A 26929-nucleotide genomic window follows, 5' to 3' on the forward strand; every position below is an offset into this window, starting at 1 on the left:
ACAGAGCCTGCATGCCATAAGACATGCACCAGTGTCTGCACCTCAAAGTGCATGCTTGTCTAGTACTGTATTTAAACCACTCAGCAGCTTTGGAAGCTCTTTTAGTAAAGGATTCACAGCCAGATAATGTTAGCAATCAGAATCATATGAACCCCCACACAGTGCTCTGTTCATCCTACCTTGCTGGCTCTCAACTTATTTTTCATTGATATAAACCCATGGCTCCTCCTAAAGACCAAAAGGATATGAGGGGGCAATGAGAGAATGGATGTTGAAAAGCTGATACATCATTATTGCCCATTAGACCAATTCATATGTCTGTGTATTATTTTTTATTCTTTTGAGTTACTTCACAAGGTTGGCAGCTCACAACTTGAATCCCAAAACACTGCTTTTGTGATGATGGACTGCAGAAATTGCAATCAATTTATTTGTAGGTAAATACTGCATTTGATGAATTATTTACTTAATTCAAGTGATCCCAGAACATCTTCCTTCACTGGGGTGTGAATTGTTGAGTGGCAAAGAAATGGAAATTGTATACAGTAATATTGTAGCTTAAATAGGTTTTAGCCCATGATCTAGGAATGTGCCATCCATGGAAACACACTGAGTGACCTGTTAGAAAAAGGGTGGAAACCCCAGTTGTAGGATGAATTTCTGGGAATGGGACACCTTGGTCAATGGACATGCACACTTTTTATGGCTCTTGATACTATGAAAAATTACTGCCAAAAGGACCACATTTTTTCACCCTTTGGGATTGTATATTATAAGGTGCTTTAATTCATGCTGACTACCTTTATAGCACTATTCTGTAGGTTTAGTGAATATGATATCCCAGGTTAATAAGTGGGGAAATTGAGGCTTGGAGATAGAATGATATGCAAAGGTTACAATGTTTTTTTCCTGACTCAAGGATCCAGGTTCTATAAAGTTTAGTTAGACTGGTACCAAAAGACAGCATTTTTCTCACTATGTCAGACTAACTCTTTGACAATAACATCAAAGTTCTATAGAAAGAAAGGGAACCAATCCGGGTTCTACAAAAATGAATCTCACCTACTATGTGTGAAGAGTTAGAACCAATTGAACAAAAATTGAACATCCAAATAGATACAATTATATAGGATACAAATATGAATAAGATAATTGAAAGGTGGTGAAAGAGGGAAGAAGGAAATGAGTATTTGAATGCCTACTATGGTGCCATGCATTTTATATTTAATCTTTGCAGTACCCCAGGGATTCCTCTACTTGCTTCATTAGTTGTCTGTTCTATTTTCCAGTAGTTATTTTAAAACTATCATCAGTGGCTCCATAACTCTCCTTTGAATATCTTTAGTTGGTTTATTCTCTTACTTGGCAGTGAATACCAAGTAAGTGTTGAAGGAACACCTTCAACTTTTACTACATCTTATCTGCATCTAGACCCACAGCAGTAAAGATTCTACCCAAGGACTCTCTCTACTTGCTTGAGATTTCTTAAGCTGTTTCATGATGATGAAACTTATTTCCCAACTTACGAGATTTCTAAGAACAAACTTTTCCATTAAACATTTAGCCTATCTGTAGTGGCCGACACTATAATAATCCTCTCTCTGTAGACCCCATCTTTTTGGTTGACTTTGTTTACTAATCAAGTCCCTCTTCTTTTCTTCCTTTTTTTTTTTTTTTGGACAAGCTGAGTAAGCTTCAGTCTTGTCTTAAGTTTGATGGAATTAAAATTCTGGGCTGTGCCATTCGTTTTGTGGATTATGTGAATGGAAGGTCCCCCCACCCCAGATTGTGCATCGTGCAGCCCACTAAACCCATGTGGCAGCCTTAGGCAAAAATACTCTACAGATACTCTGTAAGAAGTGTCCCCTCTCTCATTTGATAAATTAAGGAACTATTGACTGCCAAGCACTGCATCAGGTTCTTTGTGTGGCTGTGTTGGGGGTGGGGGATGAAAAGAGGGTCTCCACAGGTAGGTTACAAGCCTCTTGAAGGCAATGTAGTGGAAGTGTAGAGATGTGGAAAAGCTTTGTGAGTCCCCAAAGCAGTCACTCCCTTTCAGACTCTGTCTTCATGCAGTATGAAAATACAAGCCTTTCAGATATGCCCTGGTCCTGTTGCTCTGGTGCATTTCTGACATGTAGAAATGGTACATGTCATACTGGGTTCTCCCAGTACCATGGTCTTTGTCATCTCAGTCTCCAAAGTCCCCCCATCCCACTGTCCTCTACTACTTGCCTCCTTTTGGAGCAGTGACTACATTGGTTCACCATTCCTGTCTCAGGGACATTTACTGTGGTCTCCAGTGATAGCTTCTGTGGTGTCAGGGTTACCCCTGGGGGTGCAACAATCCACTCTTTTAGGGAAGCCCTTCTTCCAATGGTTTCACACTCACCAGATCAACTCTCATTTATCAAGCAAAACTTGCCACGTTCCTGCTACCCATTAAGCACTGTGCTAAGTGCTATGGACAAGACAAAGAATAAGACCAACATCATCCCTGTTCTCGTGTGGCTTTTGTAGTTTAATCAAAGAGACAGACACTAATTGTCCTGTTCCAATTTCATCATTGTTTTTGCAGTTGTGGTAAGTGCTAGTCTGGTGGTATCCGTGAGCTTGTTTGACAGAGTGGCCTAATCTAGCCTGAGTGGCATTAAAAACAAATGTCATCCAGGTAAATGGAGTGTGGGAGTGAGGCAGGCTTTTGAAGAGGGAACAGTGTGGGCAAAGACCTAAGGCAGTAGGAAGCTTGGTGAATTTTAGGACTGGAGAATCCAGACTGTCGTTTCCAGTTTCTGGAAGCAAGGGGACAAGTGAAATGGGACGAAATTGGAGAGGTGGCACAGACCAGAGCATGTAGGACTTGTTGACTATGGTAAGGGTTTGAGATTTCATATCAAGAATAAGAAGAAGCCACCAAAAGCTTCTACCTAGGAAAGTTATTGGGCATGGACATTTCCCTGTTTTTTTGCCTATGGAGTTGCAGGCTTAAAAGGCTTTTTCCCCTCCTCCGACCATCCTTTGAGGTATAATAATAGTCCAAGAATGGAGTGAGTTTCACTTGGGAGTGATTGGGGATATTCAGGATATGCTTGAGGTACAAGAAGATAGAAACACCAGTGGAATGTAAAGATGTTTCAATAGCGAAGGGATGTTTGAGCACACACATTCATCCAACTAACCTTTATTGGGCACTTACAAGATTGCAGACACTGAAAAAGATGCTTTTCATGTTCTTAATATGGGATAGGAGGAGAAAAGGGCAAAAGGGGCAACTAAATCAGAGAGGGAGACCAAGAAGAACTTGTGTATAAAATGAAAGTTGAATTGCATTTTGAAGGAAATACAGGAATTAGCTAGAGAAAGGTCAGGAGGGGAAGATGCAGGAAGGTGGAAGAAAATTCTAGTGGGAAGAATCAATCTGGGTGAAGACATATAGGAATAAAAAGACATGAAGGGTGCTGGAGCAGAGAGAACAGGATCTAGAGGGGTCTAGAGGTTGTGGGAGAAGGAGAAGCAGATCATGAAGGGCCTTTTGTCCTAGGTTTGAATTTGAATGATTTATGAAGTACATGCTGTATTCTAGGCACTGAGCTCAGTGCTTACACGCACTAGCCCACTTAATCCTCACAATAACCCCACAAAACAAGCATTGCTATTGTGCTCACTCCCACTTTATAAATGAGAAAATTGAATCTGTACATTGTTAGAAATAATCCGAATAAAATATAACTGAAAGTGGCTAAAACCACAAAGCAATGTGTTTATTGATTTAAAAAAATCACATCTAATTAAAAACACTGAAGACTATAAAGACCAAATCAGGGAAAATTAAACTTAATAGAAATAATCCCCAAACTGAAGCCATAGTGACTTAAGTTACACATTATAAACTTTGTAAAGAACACAATTTTATAGAAAAATAAAGATTTTTTTGTCAAAATTTACATCTGGAAAAAAACTGACTCAGAGAAATTGGAATCTGAAATAAAATACAACAGAACATGGAAAAAAGAAAAAGGAAAAAGGAAGAGTGGTAAAACTTATGGACAAAAGCTAATTGATAAATTAAATTTTTACTACATCATTCAAAAGGATGAGTTTATCCCAATGAAAATAATGTTAGTAAAGTACAAAATAGATGATGAAAAATTCAGAAGTCATTTAACTGTTTGTATTCCAAATAATGTTAGTACTTTTTTCAAATACTTTTTTTTTTGGTAGTAATGGAGGTTGAACTCAGTCAGTACCTTGCACTTGCTAGGCAGGTGCTCTACCACTTGAGCCACACCACCAGCCTTTTTTTCTTTAGTTGTTTTTGGGATAAAGTCTTATGTTTTTGCCTTGGCTGGCCTGGACCATACTCTTCCTATTTATACTTCCCATATAGCTGGAATGACAGGAATGTGCCACCTCGTCCAGCTATTGTTTGAGATGGGGTCTTTCTAACTTTTTGCTCAGAATGGGCTTGAACCTCAATCCTCCCTATTTCTCCCTTCAGGGTAGCTGAGATTACAGGCATGAGCCATGGTGCCTGGCCTGATTAATCCATTTGAAGCCATGAATAATGGGTTCCAGGATCATGGGATAAAAATTCTCCTTACTTTCTCAGGTGTGGTGGTACATACCTGTAATCCCAGCACTTGGGAGGCAGAGGCAGGAGTATGAGGCCATCCTGGGTTGCAAAGCAAGACCTTGTCTCAAAAATGCTCCTTACTTGACTGCTGTGGCCTCAAAGAGGAGGAGAGAAAGTCCTGGAGGGACTGGAAAGAGAGGGGACAGTGTTCAGCCAGAGGTCCTTTGAGGAGAAGAATCATGGGAGGCAAGGAGCTTCAGCAGTTAAGACATAGAGACACTTCTTAAAAGCACATGTTTGTGAACCAGAATCACATGTCTGTTCTTCCAAAATGACTGTGGCAGCTGGGGGGAATATGCCTTTTTCAAATTTTCTACATTGAGGAGGATGATTAGCTTTTCAAGGGCACATGAGATGTAGCATTTCTTGACATATTTATGTGTTACTTTTTACAGTCAGCCCTGGCTTCTCTCTCACATTTTATCTGCAGAACAGCATTTAAAAATCTCCTAGAGATATTCCACCTACTGCTCGTTTATAGACTGGATACTTAATATATTGCATTAATTCAGATATGAAAATAGCAGGTTTGCACCATTAGTTTTCAGTAGCACTTATATATTATTTGAAAACATACATTTCATTCTGTGTTTCACTCTAGTTCAGGTTACTAACTTTGCATATGGTATCTATTTTAACTTTATATTTTGAATGTGAAGGCTGTTTATGAAGAATGTTATCAACATGTATAAAACGGTATACAGAAATATGAAGCACACTTCTTTGAATAAGCTACATATATGAACTATGACACCTTTAAAAGTTCACTAATTTATTTTTTCCTTTAAGAAACTGGTCTGGATGGCTATTATGTGAGGCACTTGGCTAGGTGCTATGAAGATGGATTTGAATAAGGCACAATCCTGCTTTTGAGGAACTTACAGACTTGTAGAGCTTTTCAAGATAGCCTATAATAAGTGAGCTAGCAGTGATTTTCAGTGGCGAGAAGAGCGAATACTTTTTGCATTGAGTGTTAGTTTAGTCGTCTTTGCGAAAGCTTCTTTCTTTTCATAATATGCTGCCTCATTCACAAACACTGGATACACAGTGCAATCTCCACCAAGAGGAATACTCTTTCCATCAGGAGTCACAAACACAGGATCCCCAGGGTGCAATGGTTTCCAGTCTTGATCCTCTCAGGAGACAATTAAAACAAATAAATTACCTTTGGCTTTTCCTCCTCCTTTAAAATGTTTCTGTCAGACTCTAGACAACAAACACATATAGCACTGCCTCTTTAAAAAGAGATTTGTGAGGGATGCATTGAGAGGCATCTGAGCTACCCGACTACACTGAAATTGTGTAATTTTGACAGCAGTTCTAAGAGTTCCCTTTTAATTTTTAGAGTTGACACATGCAATTAGCATTTGCTTTAATACCAAGTTCACTTCGAATGTTGCCAAAGAGGCAAAATTAATTTCATGTTGACCTAAGTGCGTTTTCTACTCTTTGCCAGTAGAAAATAAATTACATTCAGCAAAATTTAGTAAACACCTATTCAGAGCCTCTGAGTGTAAGGCCTTCTATAGTTGGGAATAGGAAAGTGAGCCAGGTTGTGCTTGCATGCAGGAGACCATTCCTGTGGGGCTGGTGAGAAGGTGGGCAGGCTTGAGAGAAGTCCAAGACAAGGTGGATGTAGTCCACAGTATGACAACATTGTTGTGTGGAAGGCCCTGAACCAGTGATTTGGCCCCTTGAGCCTTTGAGCACCCAAGTTGTCAGATCACAGGGACTCTAGGACAATCTTCAACTTGGTTGTGCATGCAGATCATTGTTAAAATGCAGATTCTGACTCTAGGTGAAGGATGGGGCCTGAGACCGTGCATTTCTAACACTTTCCAGCAGCATTTCTAACATCTCCACATCACCTGGGAGTTTGCTAAAAATGCAGAATTTCATTCCCCACTTCAGACCTACTAGATGAAAATCTTCATGTGAACAAGTTGTTAAGAGATTCACATGCAAAACATGAACATCTGAGGAGAGCCACATCACCGGGATTTTCTCAACCCTAGCTGCACATTAAAACCAATTGGGATGTTAATTATGTGGGTTAAAGGGGCTGGCTCAATCTCATTAAATTGGGATCTCAAGAGTGATTTTATTTTTATTGTTGTGGTGTGGCATTTACAAAAATTCTTATACTATATCAAACATACAATACTTTAATCACCCCTTTTATCATTCTCCCTTTTACCCCCACCCCCATTCCTGGATTAGTTTCAACAGGTCTCATTTTTCCATTTACATACATGTGTGCATAGTATTTGCACCATATTCACCTTCCCAACACCCTTTTGCCCCATCCTCCCCCTTCCCACTAGTACTAACCCTCCAGACAGGACCTGTTCTGCCCTCCCTCCTGTTCTTTCATTTTGTGAAAGAAAAAAAGACATTTTTGTTTGTTTAAGGCAGCAATACAGGGAGTTTCCTTGTGACATTTCCATGCATATATGTATTACAACCTGAATTGGTTCATCTCCTTTATTTTTCTCCTTTCTACCTTAGTCCCCTTCTTATGGAGATTTCAGTAGATTTAAAAATTCTAAATGCATTCTCATATAGGAAGTACATCGACCACATTCACCTTTCAAGAGTGATTTTTTTTAGTAATTAAATTTTACTATATTTAAATGAGAATTTAAATTTATTAAATTTAAATAAAATTTTTATTTTTAAAATTTATTAAAAATTTACATAAACTGAAATTCACTCATTTTTGTATATTGTTCTATGAATTTTAACATGTGCATAGTGTAGAGTCCTGTAACTTATAACCATGTAATCAAGATACATAATGAAGATGGGTATAGTGTTATTTGACTGAAATCCCAGCTTCTTGGGAGGCGGAGACAGAAAGATCATGAATTCACGATTAGCCAAAGTAAAGTTAACTAGACCTTATCTCAAAACAAAATCAAACCCAAAGGGCTAGGGGTGTGACTCAAGAGGCAGAATGTTTGTCTGTTAGACAACATGAGGCCCTGGGTTTAATCCTGGTACTGTAGGAAAAACAAACAAATAAAACCCCAAAACATAATTCCATAAAGATATGTTAAAAAAGATACATAATTTTAGCACCTGCTTCCTCCACTCCCCCATGCTACTCATTTATACTTCACTGCTTTTGTTGTTGTTGTTTTGTTTTTTGTAAGTCTCAGGAGATTTTACAGGGCTGTCTGTGTGAAAATACTGCTCTGGACAAGTGGTTTGTCAGTCAGAGGTACCCACTGAGGGCACTTTCACATGTGTATGGCTAGTCTCATCTGTAGAGACTCCCATGTGGTGCAGTGCTGCTCAGACCTGCCCATACCGTCATCACCTGGTGAACTCTTGATTCTTTTTAAAAAAATTATTATTCATTTATTCACATGTGCATACATTGTTTGGGTCATTTCTCCCCCCTGCTCCCCTCCCCACCCTCCCCCCTTCCCCCCTCAGTTCCAGGCAGGTCCTGTTCTGCCTTTATCACTAATTTTGCTGAAGAAAAGACACAAGCATAATAAGGAAGACAAAGTGTTTTTGCTAGTTAAGGATAGCTATACAGAAATATTCCTAGCATTGCTTTTGTGTACACTTGTTATGACCCATATTGATTCATCTCTAACTGATCTTTACACTGTCTACTGATCCACTTCTCATGATAACTTCTGTTGCTTTAAGGTTTCTGTATTAGCTCCTCTGGAGTGGGGACATCAAATGCTTTCATGTTTTGGGTTTTCTACCTATTTCTATATCACCCGTATGTGCTCTCCCCTTGTCATGTGATCCCAGTCCAACCACATTGCTGCATTTGCCCTAGATTTAAAGTCCACATATGAGGGAGAACATACAATTTTTGGTCTTCAGAGTGAACTCTTGATTCTTGATGAATTAAATCAGAGCCTCTGTGATGGGACCTGAGAATCAGGATTTTTAAAAAATGCTCTCCCATGGTTGTTACATGGCCTGAGTTTGAGCACTGCTTTGGCAGTTTGTGATGGGTTCCAGGCATTTAGGGAGAAAATCACCCAGGTAAGTCCAATGAGCCCACCTGATTAAGAGCTCCAAAAACAGAATCTAGGCTTCCAGTCAGGTCTCTGCCAGTGTCTGGTTCTAGGGATACCATCTTCTCTGCTCACTCCTATGCTCAGTATGCTTTTCTTGTTATCCCTCAAACTCTTCAGATTTGTTTCAGCCCTAGGGTCTTTGCACTTATTTTCCATATTGCTGGCTTCTTGTCTTTCCTGTTCCAGCTTTAGTGTCACCATGTCAGAGATGGCTCTCTCTATCCATATAATTGGAATCCTTTATTAGCCCCAGCATATTATTCTGCTTATGTCTTTTATTGTACTTATTACAGTTTGAAACGATCTGGTTTAGGTACTGTTTACTCATTCATGGTCTGGAAACTCCATGAGGGACCTTGCCTACTTTGAATCACAGGGCCCAGAACAGGCTTAGTCATTCAAAATTATGTAGCATACTGTAGTATTCCTTTCTGGCAAGTATTCCTTTCCTATCAAGTCCAAATCAGGTTTTTTTTTTTTTTTTTTGGTGGTGCTAGGGCTTGAACTCAGGGCCTACACCTTGAGCCACTCCACCAGCCCTATTTTTGTTAAGGGTTTTTCAAGATAGGGCCTTGTGAACTACTTGCCCAGGCTGGCTTTGAACTGTGATCCTCCTGATCTCTGCCTCTTGAGTAGCTAGGATTACAGGTGCCTGGCAAAGCATCTTACCTGACTTTCCTGATATCATTAATTTAACTTCTTAGCCTTCTCAGGATTCTTGGGAAAACAAATTTGAAAACCCCTAGGTTTTTTAGCCTGTTATGACATCACCTTGACCTGCAATTTTTGTACTTGATATTTTGTTACCTGTAGGTTTTTTTTTTTTTAAACTTTCTCTCCCCCACACACTATCTTTCCTCTAAAACATTGCCCAAGGCTCCTTCTGGTTTCTGCCTACTTCTAATATTAAGCCACAAAGCAGGGTTTGCTCCTCTAGTCTGTATATGTGGGCAGGATGCTTTATTAAGATGCACATCTGGATGACTGCTAAGAGTCATTAAATTAGGGATTTGAACTGGATCAGTGGTTTTCCATCATTATCACCCAAGTCAATAAAATCAGATTACTTTAGACTGCAGCACTGCATTATTTTTTTTTAAAAGTTCTCTAGGCAATGTGTGGTGGGGGTGAAAGCCCCACAGTAGATAATGACCAGTTCCTCTCTGCCCGTGCGGTCCGAGTGTGTGGGGTACTCACAATGGGGAGTGGATAGCTTAGCTTTGTGGGATCTTTCCTTCTCCTTGCTTTTCCAGATGTAAACCTCCTAACTGTCCCAAGAGTCTTTTCTTCTTCCTTCACTATGACATTCTTCTTGACCAAACCAGACAAGGTGTAGAAGCCAGGGGTTCTGAGGAGAGTCAGGGATGGTGGCAGGAACATCTCAGAGAGAGAAGTTCTGACTGTTTTGCTCTAACTTATTCAGTGGTGACCACATGAAGGTGGTTGCAATGTGGCTAGGTGCAAAGAACATTAGTTCTAGATATGGCATTCATAACTATGTGACAGCTCTAATTTCTGAGCTTCTGATTTCTTATATTAAAAATACAATCATTCCTACCCATTGCACTTGAGTAGGAATTTCAGTTTTCTGAGAGGACTTGTCTGACCATCTCTATCTCACCTTATCATTCTGTTGTAGCACCTGGTTTTCACTTCTAGACTATGTTTCAGACTAATATATATCTAGACTATAAAGTCTATGAGACTGTAGATTATGTTCACTGATGTATCTCTAGAACCAGCACTGGTTACACTCAACTGAGTGAAGGTTTGAATATCTTTCTGCTATAGTTTGAATATGAGTAGTGTCTTCCAAAGGTCCATCTGTTAAAAGGCTTGGCCCCCAGTGTGGCATACTGGGAGGTGGGACCTTCTGGGAGGCCCTTATGTTGTTGAATATTTTCCTTTGAAGGGGATTGTGGGGCCTGTCTCTGAGTTGCTCTTTACTTCCTGGCTCCTGATGTGAGCAGTTTGCTCCACCATGTGCTCCCCACCATTACTATCCAGTGCCCTCACAGAGGCCCAAAGCAATGGGGCCACTTGATCTCAGACTGGCACCTTCACCACTGTGAGCTAAATAAAACTTTTCTAAGCTAATTGCTTCAGATATTTCATTATAGTGATGAAAAACTGACTAATACACTTCCCAACATTGCAGTGTTTATGAGAACATCAAATTAGCTAATGTATACAAAATGCTGCATGAACTTAAAAGTTAGAGCACTATTACTATCAGTAATCCAAAGAAACAGCAAATATTACCTGTAGATTAGGATGGATAATAGCAGAAATTTCTCCATTTTCATTCCTGGGATAATCAACTTTCTCCATCATTTTATAGACCTCAATGGCACAGGAAGGAAATTCTTTTCCTATGCAAAAGATAACATGTATTAATAGCAACTTAAAAAATCTTCTAAAAAGGAGGAGTTGATACTTTAAGAAACAACATCAAAGAACAACAATAAGAACAAAAATACAAAGATAGTTACAAAGAGAACACATACTTACATGAAGTTAAAGACATTCACAAACAAGAAGTCAAAAGATGTTCTGGAATTATTATCAGTATATTTCCCACAAATGAACAGATGGACAGAGGGAGAAAATAGTAGTCAGTGTGGGAAAAAAAGAGCATAGAACTGTGAATTAGGACTGATGAGCTCTATTCTCTTTGCTGTGTCAACTATCACCCACCCCCAGCTATATAATATTGAGCAAGATGCTTAACTTTCAGATGTTTGCTTTTATTCCTTGTTAAGTGAAGGTTTGAGCTAGCTTCTCTTGGAAGCCCTTTCAGTTCTGACATTGTGTGACACAATATCTTTAAGAGGACTTGCAGTGAGTTAGGTGGCTTCAGTCTAGTAGTTCTTTGCTATAACTTAAACAGTTCCTGAGCAGTGAACTCTTGGGATACAGGCAGTCTGCCTGGCAGTGGAGTCCAACTTCCAAAGACATGGCAAAACTAAATTGCCCAATGCCAAGAAACATGGAAAAGGAGTAGTTGACATATATACTAGGAAATCTCTGAGCAAACAGGTTGAACTTGTGACCAATGGAGGGCCCATAGTGTGTATGGCTGTAACTTAGAGAAAAGTCTTCCTTTGCTCCTAGAGCAGAGTTGGGGTAGGCAGCCTTGTGGCCTTTCTGTATCAGCTAGCTTTTGCTGCATAACATGTGAAGCCAGAATGTAGCAGTTTAAAACAACCATCCCTTAATTTAGCTTGTGATTCTGTGGGTTGGTTGGGCAGTTCCTCTGGTCTGGACTGGTTTTGCTAATTTCTGTCTGATTGCCTTGCTCTTGCATTTGCGGTAAGGAGAATTGATAATCTGGAATGGCCTCTCTCATTTATTGCATTTGACAGGCTGTCATTTGGAGCTGCATGATGGTGGCATCATTAATATTCTATCTTATGATCATTCTTTATCCAGCAGGTTAGTGTGAACTGATTCACATAATGGCTGTAGGGTTTGCAAAAGTAGCAAGAGAGTTCCAATATGCAAATCTGTTTCAAGCCTCTTCTATGGCATGAAAGTCAGATTCAAATGGTTGATGCAGACATGGAAAGCGGGGTTTTTGGGACTTCCCATCCTCATGCTAGGGAACTATGGACCATCATTTACAAACCATGTTTTCCACTTCACTTGTGGCCTTCTACCTGGGTGTATCATTTCTTCCATATTGTACTTCTACACTTAATTATTTGAGGATTTCTTGTGCATATGTTATGACCTTCCCAATACTAGTTCCTTTAGACAGACCTGTGTCTGTGTGTCAGTCACACAGGTGCTGAGCGACTGATTTTCAGTTTTCATGACTTTTAGGACAAAAGATTTCCAAGCACAGAAGTTCCTGTAATTGTAGGAGGATGCACATCCAAGCCTAAGGAATTTTATTCCCCACAGGTACTGAACTACACACTAGCTATGTCATTATAATTACTTGTTACTAAATAATTTTCACTCAGCCTATCAGAATTATTATTTGCATAGGAGGTTTCTGGATGTTACTTTAAGTAATCTTTTTCAATTTTAAGATAAACTTTTGTTATAATTAATAGACTTTTTAGTGTAGTTTTAGATTTATTAAACAAGTGAGAAGATGTGCATAAGAATTCTATTCATCTACTTCTCTACCAGTCCCCATTTGTTAATTATATGAATACATTATTCTTGTTGAAGCAATTAAAACAAAGCCTGGTTTGTTCCTCTTCTTAGTAATTACTGTTATCAGTTTGGTATGTTTTATTCTAGAACTTTTCCTGCATATATTAACATGTGTACATATTCTAGTAAGTGATTATTTATTTATTTATTTATTTATTCAAGACAGGGTTTTGCTAGGTAGCCCACGCTGGCCTTCAACTCTCTATTGTCTTGCCTCAGCCTCCCCAGTGCTGGGATTACAAATGTATACCACAATGCCCGCTTAGTATTATTATTTTAAAGCAAATTTATATACTGGTTATGTTATGGTCTGCAACTTGCTTTCTTTTGTTTAACAATATGTTTTGAAGATCCTTCCATGTTAGTTTATTTAACTGTTCACAACTGAAGAACATTTGGGTCATTTCCATTGTTTTGCTTTTATGAACAAAGTTGTAATAACCACTCCTGTGTACGACACATTAGGTATGCATGTACTTGTGTTACTTTGAGATGTGGAACTGCTGAATCATAAGATTGGTGCATTTTAAGAATTAGATACTGTAAATTTACCCTCTAAAGAGTCTTTACTGATTTATATGCTCACTAACAGAGAACATACACTCTTTTTCTACATCTTTATTAATACTTAATATTATTGGATTTTAATATTTTTCCAATCTAATGAAGGAAAATGGTTTCTCATTCTAATTTGCATTTCTCTGATTACTCATGATCTTTTTTTATGTTTATTGGACATTTTTATTTCCTAGTCTTTCTTTGGTTTTTCAAGTGAAACTTAATAAGAAAATGATTCTGGGGCAGCTGCTTCTGTTGAATGTGTCTTTCTGGTCATTGAGGATTCACTAAAGTGAATAAGACTTTCAAAAAGCATCTAAAAATTAGGCATGGTAGTGCACACCTATAATCCCAGCATTTGGGTGGCTGATGCAGTACGGTTGTGATTTCTAGCTGGTTTGAACTACATAATGACTTTGGGAGCAGCCTGGGCTACATAGTGAGATTCTGTATTAAAAAAAAAGCTAAGATTATGAGCCTGATAAATTTGACCTAGGTTCCAATTACTATTTCAATGTTTAGTGCTTAAGGAAACAACTCCCACCCACTACCTACCTTCATTGAAATGATGTATAAAATCAAGAGCATGTTTAATCATTTTTCTCATTTGATCCAAAATATCAGCTCTCAGAACACCTTGAGGCTGGGGACCAACTTCTACACCTAGGTATAGAAGGGGATATAGTCACATTTACATAAGTTTTAGAATATTTTGTAAAATTAATCATTTAAATATACAAAGATCAAGAATCCCATTGTTAAGAATTATTTAAAAGGTAGACCATTTAGTATCATGGAAAATATTTGATGTCAAGCAAAAAGGAGAACACTTACATGTTTAAGTTATACACACAGTAAATAAAGACCAGGAGAGAACATGGAAAAACACAGAGTTGTGTTAGATTAGTTAAGAACTCAGGGTTATTTAAAAAATGTATTCAATATTGTTAAAATATTAAAAAATTGTAACATAATAAAAGAGGAAGACAAAGTTAGGCTGACAAAATAATGGTGGCCACAAAGACAAGCTGACACAGATCTAACATTTAGTTTTGACAGCAGATTTTTAGTAAAAATCCAGCTATATGAACCATGGATCTAACCATGGATTGTTAACATGACACTTTATATGACCCTGGGACAACATTTTTGTCCTTACAGTAACAAATCCTGACAAGATAGTATAATAGATTTAATTTTCTGTAGAAAAGATTGTGCCTTTTCTAAGCCCCAAAAAACTATGCCTGTACTCTCAGGTCTATCTCCTGTGGTTGTTAAGTACCCATCCTTATAGCTACAAAATACTCTTTTTCTTTTTTTTTTTCATTTTTCTTTTATTATTCATATGTGCATACAAGGCTTGGTTCATTTCTCCCCCCTGCCCCCACCCCCTCCCTTACCACCTACTCCGCCCCCTCCCTCTCCCCCCCCAATACCCAGCAGAAACTATTTTGCCCTTATTTCTAATTTTGTTGTAGAGAGAGCAAAATACTCTTTTTCTAAACCACTTATCTAGTCTCTTTCCTTTTATTCAAGTCTCCCACAAAGTCAGCCCTCCATTCATCACTGTCTCCAGTTTTCAAACCATTTACCAAGTACAATATCACCCACCCTCATTCTCTTCCACCCAACTCATACATTCTTTTACACTTGTCCTGTTTTCACCTGTTTCTGTTATTTTCCAATTCATAAAACCTCACTATATTATTTGTTTAAAAATTTGTTGTCCTTAGCTTTCATATCCATATGTATAGACATTTATTTAAGTATATGATGTCATAAATGTTGGTAAGGTATGCATTTGTGTCTGAATGAATTATACAACTGTGTTCTGGGTGAAAGATTTACCCTTTAACTAGTCCATAGCTTCTTGCTTTTTATAAAGAACTGACCTCACTACACCTGTGTCTTCCACAAAGACAAGACTGTAGAATACTTTTGACTCTAGGTAATCTGAAAATGACTTAGACAATAATATAAACGTATTTTGTGTAAATGTATTTTGTATAAATGTTTTGTGTATTTTATAATTTGTATAACATACCAAAATTGTGCTCATGGATATATATGTGTATATTGTATAAGATGTTTGCCTACCCAAAATTCATTCTACCTTCCTCCCTTCTAAGAGAATCATGATTTTGGCTGGATATCCAATCTTCAAGATAAATGAACTTCTCTTCAGCTTAGAGTAAGTGTTCAATAGTTCAATTCACTCATAGTAGTCCTAGCACCTTAGTGATTGGTTGAAGAATGGATGTGTGACTCAGTTTTGACCAAGGGGCCATAATGAAAGAGCTGCAGGGGGCTCCTTACAGTCGCCTTTATTCCATTACATCTTGTCATATTAGTAATATGATGCTTGGAACTACAGTGGACATCTCATGGGAGCTGAAGACATACTAAATGTGGTAGAACAGAAAGATAAAAAGAAATCCAGTCCCTCATGATGTTGTTGAGCTGATATGTAAAAGAATACATTTATGTTAATGTTAAAGCTATTTTGGGTTATCTGCAGATTAAATTATTCTATATATTCTTATCTTTTAGGGAGACAGAGGTGTGATGTGTTCAGTCCTATGTTTAAAGTAAGAAGCTATGGACTGGTAGGGGTGGGTACTCCACCAAGAAGAACCAGTTACTGAAGTTGTTTTTCTGATTGTGAGTGGAGAATAGTAGGTTGGATGGCCATATTTTCCAAGCCCCAAATTATCTTTGACACAAGATCTCACAACACCACAGAATATTTAAATTTGTAGGACATGCATGGCATAGTCAGGAGTGAAGCTGAAGGAACAATGGTCATAAAATAACATTACTGAATCTCAAGTGAGATCATGGCCAATCTAAGAAAGCTAGGAGAAGTTTGTGACCAGTCACTCTCGTGTGTGTGTGTGTGTGTGTATGTGTGTGTGTGTGTGTGTATTTGTGACAGTTTGGGAATGATCATGAGGTTGACTGCAGCAAACTGCTTCTTTCTGGGCTAATGTTTACCTAGAATGACTTTGTACATTTCAACTACTTTGGCATTAGAATGGTCCTTGGAGTGGCTAGGAGTTAAAGAAAGTTTGTATGGGGCAAAAGTCTTAGTGTATTATAAAATGTTGAATCAAAACAACTGTCTCAGCCTCTTCAACAAATGTTGCTGAGAAAAGTGGCTACCTGCCTGCAGAAAACTGAAACTAGATCCATGCCTGTTACCCTGTACTAGTATCAACTCAAAGTGGATTAAGGACCTTAATATCAGACCCAAGACTGACGTTAGTACAGGAAAGAGCAGGGAATGCTCTGGAAGCAGTAGGTATAGGCAAGAACTTCCTCAACAGAACTCCAGAAGCCCAGCAACTAAGAGAAAGGATGGACAAATGGGACTACATGAAATTAAAAAGCTTCTGCACAACAAAAGAAATGGATTCTAAATTGAAGAGACCAACCATAGAGTGGGAGAAAATATTTGTTAGCTATACATCAGATGTAGGACTGGTAACTAGAGTATACAGGGAGCTCAAAAAACTAAAATCAAATGAACCAATAAAGAAGTGGGAAACTGAACTAAACAGAACTTATTCAAAGGAAGAAATCCAAATGGCCAAAAAACACATGAAAAAATGCTCACCATCTGTGGCCATAGAGGAAATGCAAACCAAAACCACACTAAGATTCCACCTCACTCCTGTTAGAATAGCTATCATCAAAGACACCACCAACGATGAATGTTGGTGAGGATGCAGGGAAAAGGAATCCTCATACACTGCTGGTGGGAATGTAAGCTAGTACAACCACTTTGGAAAACAATATGGAGGCTTCTAAAAAAACTAAACATAGATCTGCCATATGATCCAGCAATACCACTCCTAGGGATATACCCAAAGGACTGCGACTCAGGTTATTCCAAAGGCACCCACACACCCATGTTTATTGCAGCATTATTCACAATAGCCAAGCTATGGAAACAGCCAAGATGCCCCACTACTGACGAATGGACTAAGGAAATGTGGTATTTATATACAATGGAATTTTACTCAGTCACAGAGAATGAAATTTTGTCATTTGCAAATAAATGGATGGAAATGGAGAACATCATCTTAAGCAAATTTAGCCAGGCTCAGAAGGCCAAAAATCACATGTTCTCCCTCATATTACAGACCTAAAACAAATGCAGTAATATTATTGGACATGGGTCACACACTAAGGGTATAACACGCATGGAAGAATAGGCAAAGGGAAGGAAACCTAAAACGTGAATGTGGTTGATGTGCTCACTGTAGAGGAGTGAATATAGTAATCTTAAACTGGCAGAGGCCACTATGGGAAGGAGACCAGGAAGTAATGAAGGGGTCTGGTAGAGATGAACCAATTTGGTTTGCAATACACATGTGCATGGAATCAACATTAGGAATCTCTCTGTATAGCTATCTTTATCTCAAATTAGCAAAAACACCATCTTTCTTATTATCTCTTATGTTTTCTCTTCAACAAAATTGGATAAAACAATGTATACACATGAGTAAATGTAAAAATGATAAAAAAAAGAAAGAAAAAAGGGGTGTCTCTCTGATCTTAAGTGTTTTTTATTCAATGATTATGTCATAAAAATATTCCAAGTAAAATAGCAAAGTTGGAAGGAGAACATACTATTCTAATTACGTATAATGCACTTAAATAGTCCCTCCTATTGAAATGTTTTAAACATTTGGCTCTATTTGTAAGGATCAAACATATCAAATACTTGTTCTAGCTAAGAACAACATTGTCCTTAAATATCATAGATTGAGATTGATCTTTCAAAGTTTAGAAGTCTCATGCTTTTATTTGGTGTAAAAGAGAACAATGATATCTATGTTACATTATTTATTATAATTATTATCACGGCAGTGCTAGCGTTTGAATCAAAGGCTTCAGGCATGCTAAACCAGTGCACTTCCACTAAATTACCCTGCCAGTCCTCTCCCACATTGTTAAGGGTTTGGTTTTATTACAACCATGTACCTATATTTGGATATTTAGCCTATTTTATGTACCTATATTTGGATATAATTCTTCATTTATAATTACTTTAATTCCTTTCATTATATAATAAAACATCACTTCTTGAATAACAAGAATAATTTTTAAAAGTTTCATTTGCTTATAGTATTTCCAGTTTGCTCTCAAACTACCCTTGGTTAAACCAGCTGAGATCTAGCAAAAAAGATTTTCAATTGTAGTAGCAATTTTAATTACAGTGTAGTCTTAGATAATTAATTATGCTAATATGTGTCACAGGAAAGAGAATGGAATTACCATTCTAGGGCCATGTATCACTCTGCAGTAATTACCTGGTTACTTGTCAATTGTCTCATTAGCTATTAACGTCTTTGATGGAAAACTGTGCTCCTTGTTCATTATTATATTCACAGTACCACAATAAATATCTGTTGAATGTACAAAGTTTTGGTGTAATAATTCTGGGGAGTGGAGTCAGAGAAGTTCGTACACAAGTTGGTACATCACTTGAATCTTGGGAATGAAAAGAATCTGTCAGACTAATTTGAAGAGCTGAGCATTAGCAGCAAACGAAATAATATGAACAAAATAGAAGCTGCTCAGAGGGATTGAAGAAATTCGGTATAGTTAGAGCCTGTTGGGGTTAACTTGCTTATTACCTGACAATCATAAGCATTATGGTATGCAAGGTCCCTTAAAAATAATTTTCTCAGACTCTCACCTAGGACATATTTTATTTAGTTATGCCAATAGGAAACATGACTTACCAACAGGATACTTGGCTATGGAACGAGTGGTTGCATATTTGAGGGAAGGATGCTCAATAAGATAAACATAGCAAGGTAATGGAGCCAGAGAAGTCTGAAAAGAATTTAAAACATATTTCTTATTATGTAAAGACCAAATGTTTTGTTTTCTTTGCTGCTACAGTATCAGTAATGCCTTTAATATGCTATACTTCATCAACTAAAATTAGTCAGACAGTTTTATGAAACACTTTTAAAACCCAGTGTTACTATAGCTTTGAAAACATGCAAATGAATTGTGCATAAAATAAAATTATATGTAGCTTTCTGGGTAAAATGTACATTAAACAATTCTCTACCCCCATAATCAAAGTAGGAAATAAATGTTCCTTCTGAATGGATTGGTTATTTTTGTTTTTAAAATTGGTTACACTTAACTATTTAGTCTACTATTGGTCTCTTAAAGAATTCTGTTTCTACCTTTGTGGTATAGGTCTCTACAGATGTTTGGTGATTCCCTTCCTGCTAATTTGAATGAGAATTCAAGTTGGGACCCTTGGTTTTAATAACTGAATATAAGCCATGCTGCTTACATGTCTAGCAACCAAAGCATTCAGTTCTCTCTTCATTGAGCGACAAAGAATAGCTGCAATGATCTCCCATCAGAACCACTGTCTAGTTACTGTCAAAACTTCAGGGAACAGAAACAATAGTTAACTTTTACTATATGCTAGGTATTAGGTTAAATGCTTTATTTCATTGAAGGCTTTAAATAGCCATAGTATTATTATTTTTTATAAAAGGAGGAAAGCAAGGTTTTGGGAGATTAATGTCAAAGTTAATGAATGTGAAAGCCAGAATTTGAACCCAAGTTCTCCTGGTTACATGAGCTAATCTTTTTACCATTGACTTTTAACCATTATTAAGTGATAATTTCTTGAACTTTTTTTTTTTTTGTGGGACTGGGGTTTGAACTCAGGACTTCACGCTTGCAAAGCTGGCACTCTACCACTTGAGCCGCACCTCCAATCTGTTTGCTTTGGTTGTTTTGGAGATGGGGCTTCACAAAATATTTGCCTGGCTGGTCTCGAACCTGATCTTCCTGAACAAGTAGTTAGAATTGCAGGTATGAGCCACTGGTGCCTGGCTCTTAAACTTCTTAAAACCCTGTAACAGAGATACTTCAACTCCATCATACAAAATTTTGGTATTAATTTACCATGATTTGGTGATGGTCTAGATAAAATTTATAATTTTAAAGTCACAAGAATCTATGTTTTATTTTATTCATTGTACTTATTATTTTGCTTATTTCCACTCCTTTTCATCTGTCTGTCACTATTGCCTCTGTATCCTGGTATAGTACTTCATCCAATCTCCCAGACTGGCTGTGGAATAGATCCCATTTAACTTGAACCATCCTTCCTGACTCTTTTGTGTTTATTTCACATCTTTAATTGACTTAAAAGTAAAGGTCATGGGCTAAATTATAAATTAATAACACGGACATTACCTTAATATAATGAAACATCTGAATTAAAAAGTCATTCTTGGAATCTTCAAGAATAAGAGTGCACCCCATGTTAGAAGTAGTGTTGTGAAGGTCAAAAATAATGTCATAGGAATCTTCACTATTTTTTGGACCAAATAAATAATTTATTTCTTGAGCCCTTCTCACTTCATATGGCAGGTCCTCTGAAATCATTTTACTGTTTTTAGAGGAAAGAAAAAGATTAACAACATCTGTGTCTAATATAACATAAATATGCAATAAGAACACAGTGTACAAAGAACCAGTTGCTAGACCTTTAATATTAAAAATCTATGGGGAAGTGAAAACTTACCTGAAATCTATATAAATGAAAAAATTTACAGTTTTTCTCCAGTTGATTCCATGTAACTAATATTGCATTGGCATGTTTGCAAAATAATAAGCTTGTGTGTGTGACTGGTCAAAGGTAGGACATTTCAAACAGAATTTCTCATTTGACTTCGACCTCAAACAATGTTTATTCATTAATTTGATAAGGTTTCTTAGTACTGGTTACTTTTTAATGGAGCAATACTATTACATGCACCTTCCTCCTTTACTCTAGCTAATTCTAGTGCATAAAACCACTCAAGCTTAGATGCAAACATCATCTTAAGTAGATATTTTTAATCGAGGTTAAGGAGCCACTAGTCCAGAAACAAGGTTGCAGATAAGAGTGTGTAAACCTTCCAAAATTACAAAAATTTGCAGTTTCACACATATATGTATTTTCCTGGGGGTGATGGTCAGTAAATTAATAATTACTATTGTATTCTCAAATGGCTATACATCCACCTTCTCCTCATCTCTTACAATGGTTAGCATACATTTCTTTTGGTGGGATTGGGGTTTGAACTCAGGGCTTCATGCTTGCAAAACAGGCATTTCTACCACTTGAGCCATACCTCCAGTTCATTTTGCTCTGGTTACTTTAGAGATGGGGGTCTTATGAAGTATTTGTCCTTATTTGTTTAAGCCACTATTCTTGGGTTTCTACTTGCAACCAAACACAATTCTGAATGTAATCTTTCTATCTATCTATCTATCTATCTATCTATCTATCTAATTAATGAAATAATCCCATGAGGGCATTCTCAAACTTATTTACTTGTGCAACATTCTGCTCCATTTGAATAATGGCTCCATTACCCATCCAGTTGCTCAGAGTCATTGATTGACATTCTGAAAGATAATGGACTCTTTGAGTTCCCATGTTTACAATTCAAGTATCACTTGAAGAATCCTAAGGGATGAAGCTGAAAGAATAGGCAGGGGCGAGACACTGAAGGCCACCACTAGGTTGCTTAGATCTACTCTGGATAGGATATTTTAAGAGAATTTTCAGTAGGGGAAAAGCATAAGATTTGCATGTTAGGAAGATTCTTTGTGGCTACCATATGGCGAATGGATGTGATAAGGTCATGAGTAAGACTAGATACAGAGAGATCCTGTAAGAGGCTATTCTAATTGTCCACAGAAGAAATAAACTAAGGTCATGAAAAGGGAGAGAAAGACTGCCTTTGTGAATACTTGGGAGACTTACTTATCCAGTAAACATGGGAGCTAAAGAACTGAGAAGGTTCTATAATTTCTATAAGGGATTTTTGTGATGATACCATCACTTAAATGAGAAATATAGGAAAATGAATAAACTTGGGAAAGGGTGGATAGGAGAAATTAATTGATTTATTTATAAAAAAATTTTCATAACTACCCTAAGAGAGAACCATGTAGCCTGTGAATAGTGTTAAGAGTAAGAAGTAGAATATGAATTCAATTTAAATACTGCTTTCACTGAAAGGCCTAACATTGGATGATCATAATAAGCAAACCCACCCCAGTCCACTTCAGTTATTCAGAAAGTTAATGTTGATTAAAAGAGTCATTCTTATAAGCATGTATGGAAATGACAAAAAGAGAGGGGATGAACAGTAAATAATAAAATAGTAAAAAAAGTCATTCTTTAACAAATTCTTACTTGTGATATATGAGTTAGTTAATTGCTATTTTAGGTTAATAAACATTAGTTTTGCTGATATAATTATAATCAGGAAAAGAAAGCATTTCTGAAATTAAAATTTATGCTAGTAATATATGAGTTAACAAAGTATGACTACTGTATAATCCACCTGGAAAACATCAGTTTCATAAACTGAGCATATTTGTACTAAAAGTAGTAGTTCTGTGGTGAGACCAAATCTAAGGAATTCTGTAACTCAAATTATCTAAGGAATTCTGTAACTCAAATTATCGGAAAACAAGTACATAAAGCAATATAGTTAGTTGTTCCTGTGTATGTCCTGTATCTTAGCTAGTGGTCTTAAAGGTAAAAACCAGCTTATACACACCTTTGTACTCCCAGAGTACCTGGCACAGTGAGAAGAACAGTTAATATTTTAGGTAAATGAAAGAAAGAAGTGATAAAAGGCAAATACTTAGAGGCATGTATAGTGGGAGATAAGATGATATAAAAAGTCAAAATAATTTTTAAGTAACACCCTAGAGTATTATTATCAAGTACATTATACCAATGTATTCTCAATTAGCTATAATTCAAGTGTGGGGAGTTCAGGGTAAGTGTCTTCAGTTCTCATTATTTTTATTTGTGGTAATCCACCACAGACAAGAAATAGATCTATTCCTCAGGCCTCTTCTCTGATGTTTTCTGGCAATGGACATTTATTCACTTTTTCATTCAACAAATGTTAATTTAAACATCACACTTTTTATTAAGTAGAACTTTATGTACTACTATAGATATAGTTGCAAGAAAACTAGCAGTGAATTTGTTAGAAAGCTAACAAATATGTGTATAGGCATAGTGACCAGACACTAATGCAAAGTATTAATAGATCCATGTGTCTCAAGATATGATTTTAAAATAAAAACCTTTCTTATTTTTGTTTTAGTCTGTATGGGCTACATTAAAAAAGAAAAATCAGAGAAGAATAGCCTAGTGCTTCAAAGTTTGAGAAAGAGCACATGGATGCCCAGTTTTGGTAACTGTGTAATTCACAATGCTCCATAATCAAAATGAAAACAATTTTATTCACTATAGCCACCATATGTATGAACATGTACATTTAACATATGCATATATGTGTTCTCTCTCACACACTTACTACTTTTCACACACACACATGTTCACAAATAGTACAAAACATAGTCTTACCCAAGATTTTCAATGTCAAAAACGCGATTCAGGTCACAGTCAATATATCTGGTACACTTCTCCACTGCTTTTGGGTTTGTAATAAATGGTTTTACTTCCAGCCCTGTTCTCTGAATTTCAGAACCATTTTCTAGCCAGTGCTTAACTAGAAATACTCCTGTTAGTTCATTCCCATGAGTTCCTCCAAAGATAGCAATCTTTTTTACAGGTTCTTCAGTGAAGTTACAAGAGGTCATTTTACCAAGTAGTTTTATCTGATTTCTGCAATTAAAAAGAGAGGAAATAAAAAGGTTAATTTCCTAAGGAAAGTTTATAAATATAAATCCAAATGAGAATCAAAGTGCAAAGTACAGAGTTTCCTTGAGTGGAATATTTTAAAATGTTCCTGTTGCAAGTTCTGAGCCCTGTTTATTATATGGACTCTTCCTCTGTTGCCCTACCCTTTACCATATTTGGATTAAAATATGCAAAGATCAACTAGAGATACAGCTGTTAACTTCTAACTCCCTCAGATGGTCAGTAGATCTAAGTACAAGAATAAATTAACATCTCTTAATAAATAATTTCTGTTTTCCCTTCAGCTAGAATGTCACTCAATGGGGACTTCATGATTTTTTTTGTAATAATGAAAATAGTTTATACATTTCTAATCCCCCCAAATATATATAAAAAGTGGTACAGTTAGTGTATAAGTTTCCACTGGCATCAAAAAACATTTCTTTTCTGAAATGAGTTTAGGTACTTTTCATTATCTGAGGGTATATGACTCTCATCTCTATAAATAGCCAAAGGCAGATGCCCAGAGTCTTCCTCCTTTCTTTCAAATGCCTTTTCACATTCAGAGACACAAGGACCTAATCAGTGACCACTTGGATTTAAAAAAGTTATTTTGAAACATCCTTTAATTTCTCATGAAGTTTTTGGTAATTCTGGGTCAGCGTCCTTCGAAATCTTGCCTACACACCAAAGGAAAAACAACTGTTAGTCCTTAGAACTTTTCAATTCCTGAAAATGTCTTGGGACATACTCTATACATTAACTATATCATATGAGTTTATATAGACATGGCCTCATTTACTGGCAGCAGGGACTCTCCAGAATACTAAGATGCCTTTGGAGAAATGAATCTGAACCAAATATGACATAATTTCATGCTCAGTCATCCAGAAAGTCAAATATGTTCAAATACTAAAAATAATATGTATTTATAATGCAGGTTGTTAGGTAGGGGTACAAGAGTAATTCATTACAATGCATAGTATTTTAATTTATTATGCTCTTTCACATAGATTAGCTCAGTTTATTCATGTATCCACTTTATAAGATACGATGGGTTAGGTATTGACATCCCCCTTGCAGGGATAAAAGAAAGACATGTTAAGCAACCTGATTAAGTTTCCACCACTACATAAGAGAAAACTAGGCTGGGACCCATGTTTCTGATTAAGTCCAGTGTGCTTAGGAAATAAACAAGCATACAAACAAAATATATGATAGAAATATAAAATATATATATTTCATAATATTTAATAAACCAATTTCTAAATTATTCCTTTAAGACATTATGCAAAGATAGAGAAAACAAAATAAAATGTATATTTATGGTAAAATTGCGCTCTGAGACAAAGGCCCTGTAGCTTTTGATTTTTTACACATACCACTGTGCACTGAACACTTCAGTGTACAGATGATGAAAACATATGTAAATATAAAGAAATGACAGTTGTATTGCTATGTTGGTTTTAATTTACTATGATGAATTATTAACACTCTGCTATGTTAAGTTTCTTCCCTGCTGATTTGTTGTTTGCTCTGTTCTTTGCCCTAGTCTCTCTCTGGAAATGCTGCTTCAGTTATTTACTTGTAGCTGGCATAAATGACTCTAATTCTGAGACTTGTTTAAGGAATTTTAACAGGTCAGAATTTTGAAGCACATTTCATAAAGTTTCTGTTATATGACCAGATGAATAACTTATTGGAAAGTTAATGAGTTACAGTAATTCTTTCTTATACTTACCTTGTTTATTGTGAACAGACTTTGTATTCTGCGGAAAGCTTTGTTAGAAAAAGGAGAGCATTTCCTTAGAACTGGAGCAAGAGAGGCTTTTCCTATTTTGTACCTAGTTAACGTCCAAAAGATTTTTAACCTCTTGTTTCCCAAAGCACATTCAAGATTTAACCCTGCAAAAACCAGTTTTATTTTTGAGAGTTCAGAGAACTGATAGTATAGAAGTGAAACTGCTTCTAGTTATCACTGTCTCACTACTGACTAATGTTTTGAAATACTTTAAAGAATAAGTGTGATAACTTTCAGCACTATAAATACTTTGTGTGGATGAAGGGGCCTCATTTCTTAATAATATATTGTATTTTAAAATGAAAGGAAAGCAAATTTTTTACTTTATACTTGTGGATATCTAATAGATCAATGCCTGAAGTTTTGTAGGAGACAAATTTAAGGTGAGGATGAATCTGAAATAGTATGATTGGATAGTAGAGAGGGACTTCTCTGTTCATTCATTGTAAGTGGCTTATACATACTGTGATTGTCCAGGAGTCAGGCAATCAAACTATTCTCACTACTTCAATTTTTTTCTTCCTCTGTGACCCTATTGCTGTCACCCATCCTGATCAACTTTCTAGGGAGAAATAAATAAATGGTAACCAGAACAAGACAGGGATTGAATAGTTAAGTTTATAAACTTTTAGGAAAGATTCTATATTGTTCATGTCTGCGTTCCTTATAGAACATAGCACAGGATATTGTTCATAGTAGGCTTAGGTTTTTCTTTTTTGTGGTGTGTGGATCAAACCTAGGGCCTAATGAATTCTAGGCAAGTGCTTTACCACTTAGCCAGACCCCTAGGCCTCCCCCTTTTTAAAATGAGAAACCTATTTTATTTTGAAAGAATGGGTGTTTTACATCTGTGTATGTACCTAGGCATACATCAGGTTAAAATCTGCTTCCTTGAAATGTGTATTTGTGTTTTGGCTAAGTTTCCTTTCAGGAAACATGATGAATAATATCTTTTCAGAAATTTTGCTGTCTGAAGTCTTCTTTCCAAATAAAAAAGATGACCCTATTCC

The 26929-nt window shown here is 36.7% G+C and overlaps 1 protein-coding gene across 4 annotated transcripts; it reads right to left on the minus strand.

Moving 5' to 3' along the window:
- Positions 1-4174: 4174 nt before the first annotated feature.
- On the minus strand, positions 4175-25962 carry Aspa (aspartoacylase). Of its 4 annotated transcripts, none has more exons than XM_020176401.2 (7): positions 25860-25962; positions 23843-24103; positions 20653-20848; positions 19161-19254; positions 13963-14070; positions 10945-11054; positions 5389-5766 (listed from the first exon to the last, which is right to left on the minus strand). In XM_020176401.2, exons 2-7 carry the CDS (start codon positions 24076-24078, stop codon positions 5569-5571), a joined length of 942 nt encoding a protein of 313 aa, XP_020031990.1. In that variant the 5' UTR covers positions 24079-24103; positions 25860-25962; the 3' UTR covers positions 5389-5568. The 4 variants fall into 4 exon arrangements, with proteins under 4 accessions (XP_073903294.1, XP_020031990.1, XP_073903292.1 ...); XM_074047191.1 differs by lacking the exon at positions 25860-25962 and adding an exon at positions 24194-24277; XM_074047193.1 differs by lacking the exons at positions 5389-5766; positions 25860-25962 and adding an exon at positions 4175-4760 and having other exon boundaries at positions 23843-24250.
- Positions 25963-26929: the final 967 nt, after the last annotated feature.

This window comes from Castor canadensis, chromosome 11 (genome assembly GCF_047511655.1).
Source record: "Castor canadensis chromosome 11, mCasCan1.hap1v2, whole genome shotgun sequence".
In the NCBI taxonomy this organism is placed as follows: Eukaryota; Metazoa; Chordata; class Mammalia; order Rodentia; family Castoridae; genus Castor; species Castor canadensis.

Excerpts from the sequence above, each read along its gene's own strand:
- Aspa (XM_020176401.2), bottom strand. The coding sequence starts at position 24,078 with ATGACCTCTTGTAACTTCACTGAAGAACCTGTAAAAAAGATTGCTATC. Across the intron at positions 20,849-23,842 it reads TTTGACATTGAAAATCTTGG|TAAAATGATTTCAGAGGACC; the intron begins GTAAGACTATGT and ends CTCTAAAAACAG. Across the intron at positions 11,055-13,962 it reads TATACATCATTTCAATGAAG|GAAAAGAATTTCCTTCCTGT; the intron begins GTAGGTAGTGGG and ends TCTTTTGCATAG.